The sequence below is a fragment of the Ciconia boyciana genome, chromosome 28, assembly GCF_034638445.1.
Source record: "Ciconia boyciana chromosome 28, ASM3463844v1, whole genome shotgun sequence".
In the NCBI taxonomy this organism is placed as follows: domain Eukaryota; kingdom Metazoa; phylum Chordata; class Aves; order Ciconiiformes; family Ciconiidae; genus Ciconia; species Ciconia boyciana.
The window spans coordinates 1,759,764-1,767,623 of record NC_132961.1 but is presented as its reverse complement, the minus strand read 5'-3'; the positions used below and the strand labels follow the sequence as shown (position 1 = coordinate 1,767,623).

Sequence of the window (7,860 nt, the reverse complement as noted above, 5' to 3'; positions counted from 1 at the left end):
TCAGCCAATCAGCAGCCAGGCTTGAGGCGGGGTGCTGGGATGGGGGAGGGGATCCTGGGTGGGGATCTGTGGGGAGGGGTGGGGAGGGGTGGGGTGGGGTGGGGGAGGGGCCGGCCGCCTGGGTCCCTTCCTGCGCGGGGCGGCGGCGGGGTCTAACGGTCCCGGCCCGGCGCTCCGGAAACATCCGGAAGGTCTCGGGGTGGGGGTTGGGCCGGGGGGATGTGGGGGGAGGGGAGAGGGGGTCGTGGGGGAGGGGGGTGGTGAGGGTCCGGCTCACCCTCCCCCCAGGTCCCGCCATGAGTTTCCTCCTCTTCGCCGTCGCCGCCCTCCACGTCCTCATCCTCCTCCTCCTCTTCGTCATCACCCTGGATAAGGTAGGACCCACCGGGCCCCATAGCGCGCCCCACGGCAGGGGACACAGGCGGCCAGGACCCATAGCGCGCCCCACGGCAGGGGACCCAGGTGGCCGGGACCCATAGCGCGCCCCACACGAGGGGACCCAGGTGTCTGGGACCCATAGGGTGCCCCACCCAGTGAATGGGTCATGTTATGGGGGGGGACCCACACATGTGGGGCACCCTGGTATGGGGCACCAGGCGTCCGGGCCCCATAGCGTGCCCCACAGCAGGGGACCCAGGTGGCTGGGACCCATAGCGTGCCCCACAGCAGGGGACGCAGTCAGCTGGGACCCATAGCGTGCCCCACCCAGTGAATGGGACATGTTATGGGGGGGGACCCACACATGTGGGGCACCCTGGTATGGGGTACCAGGCGTCCGGGCCCCATAGCGTGCCCCACAGCAGGGGACCCAGGTGGCTGGGACCCATAGCGCGCCCCACACGAGGGGACCCAGGTGTCTGGGACCCATAGCGTGCCCCACCCAGTGAATGGGTCATGTTATGGGGGGGGACCCAGACATATGGGGCACCCTGGTATGGGGTACCAGGCGTCCGGGCCCCATAGCATGCCCCACGGCAGGGGACCCAGGTGGCTGGGACCCATAGCGTGCCCCACACGATGGGACGCAGTCAGCTGGGACCCATAGGGTGCCCCACCCAGTGAATGGGACATGTTATGGGGGGGGACCCACACATGTGGGGCACCCTGGTATGGGGTACCAGGCATCCGGGCCCCATAGCGTGCCCCACAGCAGGGGACCCAGGTGGCTGGGACCCATAGTGTGCCCCACACGATGGGACGCAGTCAGCTGGGACCCATAGGGTGCCCCACCCAGTGAATGGGACATGTTATGGGGGGGGACCCAGACATGTGGGGCACCCTGGTTTGGGGGACCCAGGTGGCTGGGCCCCATAGCACCAACCCCACACAAGGGCACCCAGTCGGCTGGGCCCCATAGCGTGCCCCACAGCAGGCGACCCAGGTGTCTGAGACCCATAGCGCACCCCACGGCAGGGGACCCAGTCAGCTGGGACCCATAGCGTGCCCCACCCAGTGAATGGGACATGTTATGGGGGGGGACCCAGACATGTGGGGCACCCTGGTTTGGGGGACCCAGGTGGCTGGGCCCCATAGCACCCACCCCACACGAGGGCACCCAGTCAGCTGGGACCCATAGGGTGCCCCACCCAGTGAATGGGTCATGTTATGGGGGGGGACCCACACATGTGGGGCACCCTGGTTTGGGGGACCCAGGTGGCTGGGCCCCATAGCACCCACCCCACACGAGGGCACCCAGTCGGCTGGGACCCATAGGGTGCCCCACCCAGTGAATGGGTCATGTTATGGGGGGGGACCCAGACATGTGGGGCACCCTGGTTTGGGGGACCCAGGTGGCTGGGCCCCATAGCACCCACCCCACACGAGGGCACCCAGTCGGCTGGGACCCATAGGGTGCCCCACCCAGTGAATGGGTCATGTTATGGGGGGGGACCCAGACATGTGGGGCACCCTGGTTTGGGGGACCCAGGTGGCTGGGCCCCATAGCACCAACCCCACACAAGGGCACCCAGTCAGCTGGGACCCATAGCGTGCCCCACAGCAGGCGACCCAGGTGTCTGAGACCCATAGCGCACCCCACGGCAGGGGACCCAGTCAGCTGGGACCCATAGCGTGCCCCACCCAGTGAATGGGTCATGTTATGGGGGGGGACCCACACATGTGGGGCACCCTGGTTTGGGGGACCCAGGTGGCTGGGCCCCATAGCACCCACCCCACACAAGGGCACCCAGTTGGCTGGGACCCATAGGGTGCCCCACCCAGTGAATGGGTCATGTTATGGGGGGGGACCCACACATGTGGGGCACCCTGGTTTGGGGACCCAGGTGGCTGGGCCCCATAGCACCCACCCCACACGAGGGCACCCAGTTGGCTGGGACCCATAGGGTGCCCCACCCAGTGAATGGGTCATCTTATGGGGGGGGACCCTCGTATGGGGGACCCAGGCATGCGGGCCCCATAGCGCGCCCCACAGCAGGGGTCCCAGGCCCCCCACGTCTGTCGTGCCCCCCCCCCCAGGGGTGGTGGGTGCTGCCGGACGCGGAGAAGCTGAACCTGTGGTACGACTGCGTCTTCCAGAACAGCACCCAGAGCTGGCTCTGCGCCAGCGTCGCCAACAGCCGTGAGGGCGTGGGGCGCGCGGGGGGCGTGGGGCGCGCGGGGGGTGTGGGGCACGTGGGGCGGTGTGGGGCACGCGGGGGGTGGGGCATATAGGGGTGTGGGGCATATGGGGGTGTGGGGTACGTGGGGCGGTGTGGGGCATATGGGGGTGTGGGGTACGTGGGGGTGTGGGGCACGTGGGGGGTGCGGGGCACGTGGCACCCATGGGGGGACATGGGATATGTGGGGCAGATGGGGTGTGTGGGGTGCACAGCACCTATGGGGGGCACGGGGATGTGCAGCGCCCATGGGGGGATGGGGGAGGTGTGGGGCACGTGGGATGTGTGGGGCGTGGAGCACCCATGGGGGGCATGGGACATGTGGGGCGTGTGGGATGTGTGGGGCACACAGCACCCCTGGGGTGCGCGTAGGGCACCCAGCACCCATGAGCAGATCCCCTGGGCCCTCAGCACCCGTGGGTCACCCAGCACCCGTGGGTCGCCCACCGCCCATGGGGTCCCCATAGGGCCCCCAGCAGCCCCGAGCAGACCCCCCAGGCCCCCGGCACCCATGGGTCACCCCCCACCCATGGGGTCCCCATAGGGCCCCCAGCACCCACAGGGTCCCTGCAGGGCCCCCCCCACCCACGGGTGTCCCCCCCCCCCACGGGTCACCCCCCCCCCCACGCTGTACACGCAGGGCCCCCAGCACCCATAGGGTCCCCATAGGTCCCCCCCACGGGTCCCCCCACCCCCAGGGTCCCCATAGGTGTCGTCCCCCCCACGGGTCCCTCCCCCGCACGGGTCCCCCCCCAGGGGCCCCGCAGGCCCCCCCCCGGGTCCCCCCGGCCCCGCCGTACACGCAGGGCCCCCAGCACCCATAGGGTCCCCATAGGTGTCCCCCCCACGGGTCCCCCCCAGGGTCCCCATAGGTGTCCCCCCCCACGGGTCACCCCCACCCCTGGGGTCCCCATAGGTCCTCGCCCCCCACGGGTCCCCCCCACCCACGGGTCCCCCCACCCACGGGTCCCCATAGGTCCCCCCCCAGGGTCCCCCCCTCCCCGGGTCCCCCCCCCTCCGGGTCCCCCCACCCCGGGTCCCCATAGGTCCCTGTCCCCCCCGGGTCCCCATAGGTCCCTCCCCCGGGTCCCCCCTCCCGGGTCCCCATAGGTCCCTCCCCCGGGTCCCCCCCGGGTCCCCCCACCCCCAAGGTCCCCATAGGTGTCCCCCCCAGGGTCCGTCCCTCCCCCGGGTCTCCCCCAGGGTCCCCAGGGTCCCCATAGGTGTGTCCCCCCCCGGGTCCCCATAGGTCCCCCCCCTGGGTCCCCCCCGGGTCCCCATAGGTGTCCCCCCCGGGTCCCCATAGGTCCCCCCCCCCAGGTCCCCCCGGGTCCCCCAGGGTCCCCATAGGTGTCCCCCCCGGGTCCCCCCACCCCAAGGTCCCCATAGGTCCCCCCCCGGTCCCCCCCGGTCCCCCCGGCTCCCCGCAGGGCCCCGGCAGCGCCGGCGCTGACGCCCCCCCAGCGGGGCTGCACGCGGTGCGGGGGCTGCTGCTGGGGGCCCTGCTCCTCTCCAGCGGCGCCTTCGGCCTCTTCCTCTGGCAGCTGCACGCGGGGCCCCGCGGGCGCCGCTTCGCCGCCTCGGCCGGCACCCAGCTGCCGGCGGGTGAGCGCCCGGGACCCCCGGGGCTCCCCGAGACCCCGGGTGCCCCCCAAATCCCTGGGTCCCCCCACCCCGGGGGGCTCCCCGAGACCCCGGGTGCCCCCCAAACCCCTGGGTCCCCCCACCCCGGGGGGCTCCCCGAGACCCCGGGTGCCCCCCCGAGACCCTGGGTCCCCCAAACCCCTGGGTCCCCCACCCCGGGGACTCCCCGAGACCCCGGGTGCCCCCAAACCCTGGGTCCCCCACCCCGGGGGCTCCCGAGACCCCGGGTGCCCCCCGAGACCCTGGGTGCTCCCCGAGACCCCGGGTGCCCCCAAATCCCTGGGTGCCCCCAAATCCCTGGGTCCCCCACCCCGGGGGCTCCCTGAGACCCCGGGTGCCCCCCGAGACCCTGGGTGCTCCCCGAGACCCCGGGTGCCCCCCAAATCCTGGGTGCCCCCAAACCCCTGGGTCCCCCAAATCCCTGGGTCCCCCACCCCGGGGGCTCCCCGAGACCCTGGGTCCCCCCAAACCCCTGGGTCCCCCCACCCCGGGGGACTCCCCGAGACCCCGGGTGCCCCCCAAACCCCTGGGTCCCCCCACCCCGGGGGGCTCCCCGAGACCCCGGGTGCCCCCCAAACCCCTGGGTCCCCCACCCCGGGGACTCCCCGAGACCCCGGGTGCCCCCGAGCCCCTGGGTGCCCCCAAATCCCTGGGTGTCCCCAAACCCCTGGGTCCCCACACCCCTGGGTGCCCCCAAATACCTGGGTGCCCCCACCCCAGCATGCTCCCGAGACCCCAGGTGCCCCCAAACCCCTGGGTCCCCCACCCCGGGGTGCTCCCCGAGACCCCGGGTACCCCCGAGACCCTGGGTGCCCCCAAATCCCTGGGTCCCCCACCCCGGGGTGCTCCCCGAGCCCCTGGGTGCCCCCCAAACCCCTGGGTCCCCCCACCCCGGGGGCTCCCCGAGACCCCGGGTGCCCTCCAAACCCCTGGGTGCTCCCCGAGCCCCTGGGTCCCCCCACCCCTGGGTGCCCCCACGCCCCAGGGTGCCCACCCGAACCCCTGGGTGCTCCCCGAAATCCCCGGGTGCCCCCAAATCCCTGGGTCCCCCCACCCCGGGGGGCTCCCCGAGACCCCGGGTGCCCCCCCGAGACCCCGGGTGCCCCCCAAACCCCTGGGTGCCCCCAAATCCCTGGGTCCCCCACCCCGGGGGCTCCCGAGACCCCAGGTGCCCCCAAACCCCTGGGTGCCCCCAAACCCCTGGGTCCCCCACCCCTGGGTGCCCCCAAACCCCTGGGTGCCCCCAAATCCCTGGGTCCCCCACCCCTGGGTGCCCCCAAACCCCTGGGTCCCCACCCCGGGGGCTCCCCAAGACCCCGGGTGCCCCCAAACCCCTGGGTGCCCCCAAATCCCCGGGTGCCCCCAAACCCCTGGGTCCCCCAAACCCCTGGGTCCCCCACCCCAGGGTGCTCCCCGAGACCCCGGGTGCCCCCAAACCCCTGGGTGCTCCCCGAGCCCCTGGGTCCCCCACCCTGGGTGCCCCCACGCCCCAGGGTGCCCACCCGAACCCCTGGGTGTCCCCCAAACCCCTGGGTCCCCCACCCCGGGGGCTCCCCAGACCCCGGGTGCCCCCCGAGCCCCTGGGTGCCCCCAAATCCCTGGGTCCCCACACCCCTGGGTGCCCCCAAATCCTGGGTGCCCCCCGAACTCCTGGGTCCCCCACCCCCAGGTGCCCCCACACCCCGGGGTGCTCCCCGAGCCCCTGGGTGCCCCCCAAACCCTGGGTCCCCACCCTGGGTGTCCCCCTGCACCCCTGGGTGCCCCCAAACTCCTGGGTCCCCACCTGAACCCCTGGGTCCCCCCCAAATCCCTGGGTGCCCCCAAACCCTTGGGTCCCCCAAACCCCTGGGTGCCCCCTGCACCCCTGGGTCCCCCAGACCCCTCCCCTCCCCCCCATGGGTGCCCCCCTCCCCCAGCACCCCTGGGCACCCCCGAACCCCTGGGTCCCCCAGCCCCTCCCCCCAGCCCCTCCCCCCCCTCCCCCCCCCCGCCTGACGCTGGGTGTGGCCGCAGGGCTGGCGGTGCTGGTGGGGGCGGGGCTGTACGCAGCGCAGGGGGGGCACCCGCCCGGTGGCCACTTTGGCCACTGCTTCGTGCTGGCCTGGCTCTGCGGGCCCCTGGCCCTGGCCAGCGGCGTCACCTACGGCCACCTGCGCAAGAGGGAGTGACCCCGCCCCGCCCCGCCCCGCCGGGACCACGCCGCGACCGCTGCCGTGGCCGGTGATGTCATCGACGGGGCCGCGTGGCCGCTGACAGCGCCGGCGGCACCGGTGTGGCCGGTGACATCAGCAACGGGGCCGCGTGGCCCGTGACATCACCAATGGCATCAGCACGGCCGGTGACATCAACAATGGGGCCGCGTGGCCAGTGACATCACCAATGGCATCAGCACGGCCGGTGACATCAACAATGGGGCCGTGTGGCCAGTGACATCACCAATGGCATCAGCACGGCCAGTGACATCAGCAACGGGGCCGTGTGGCCAGTGACATCACCGGCAGCACCAACGTGGCCAATGACATCAACAACAGAGCCCGCGTGGCCAGTGACATCACCAATGACATCAGCACGGCCAGTGACATCAACAACGGGGCCGTGTGGCCAGTGACATCACCAATGGCATCAGCATGGCCGGTGACATCAACAACGGGGCCACGTGGCCCGTGACATCACCAATGACATCAGCACGGCCGGTGACATCAACAACGGGGCCGTGTGGCCAGTGACATCACCAATGGCAACAATGTGGCCAGTGACATCACTGACAGGGCCACGTGGCTGATGACATCACCAACAGCACCAACGTGGCCAATGACATCATCAAAAAGACCAGCGTGGCCAATGACATCACCAACGGCATTGGCACGGCCAGTGACATCAACAACAGGGCCGCGTGGCCAATGACATCACCAGCGGCACCAGCGTGGCCACCAGCACCATCAACATAATCAGCATGGCCAATGACATCATCAACGCCATCACCGATGGCACCGGCATGGCCGATGACATCACCAGTGCCACCGGCGTGGTCAGTGAGATCATCAATGACATCACCAGTGCCACCAACACAGCCAATGGCATCACCAACACGGCCAATGACATCACCCACGGCACCAACACGGCCGATGATGTCACCAACATCACCAGCATGGCCACAGCGTCACCGATGACACCAGCGCAGCCGATGACATCACCAGCGGCATCGACAAAGCCCCCAACGCCGGCGCCAGCGCCCAGCCAGGGCCGGGCCCAGCCCCGCCCCCCCGAATGACATCATCACAGCACAGGCGTGACAGCCCAGTGGGGCCGTGATGTCACCCTGCCCTGGCTGTGATGTCACCCCGGTGGGGCCGTGATGTCACCCTGCCCTGGCTGTGATGTCACCCCGTGCTGCGCAGCGCCCCCCGCAGGGGATGACGTCAAGGGCCGGCCGTGACGTCACAGGTCGGGGCGTGACGTCATAGCCGCGTGTGACGTCATCACCCGGTCCCCACCCCCGCTTGGAGAAATAAAAGCTGGAACCGCGAGGCATTGTGGGTAACGGGGGGGGGGTGTGACATCATGGGAGCCCCGGGGCATTGTGGGTAACAGGGGGGTGACA

The 7,860-nt window shown here is 71.5% G+C and overlaps 1 protein-coding gene across 3 annotated transcripts; it reads left to right on the top strand.

The window, feature by feature from the left end:
- Positions 1-106: 106 nt before the first annotated feature.
- EMP3 (epithelial membrane protein 3 (MAM blood group)) lies at positions 107-7,786 on the top strand. 3 transcript variants are annotated; one of them, XM_072847804.1, is made up of 5 exons: positions 107-191; positions 289-374; positions 2,476-2,578; positions 4,160-4,220; positions 6,273-7,786. In XM_072847804.1, exons 2-5 carry the CDS (start codon positions 297-299, stop codon positions 6,481-6,483), a joined length of 453 nt encoding a protein of 150 aa, XP_072703905.1. In that variant the 5' UTR covers positions 107-191; positions 289-296; the 3' UTR covers positions 6,484-7,786. The 3 variants fall into 3 exon arrangements, with proteins under 3 accessions (XP_072703905.1, XP_072703904.1, XP_072703906.1); XM_072847803.1 differs by having other exon boundaries at positions 4,080-4,220; XM_072847805.1 differs by lacking the exon at positions 4,160-4,220.
- Positions 7,787-7,860: the final 74 nt, after the last annotated feature.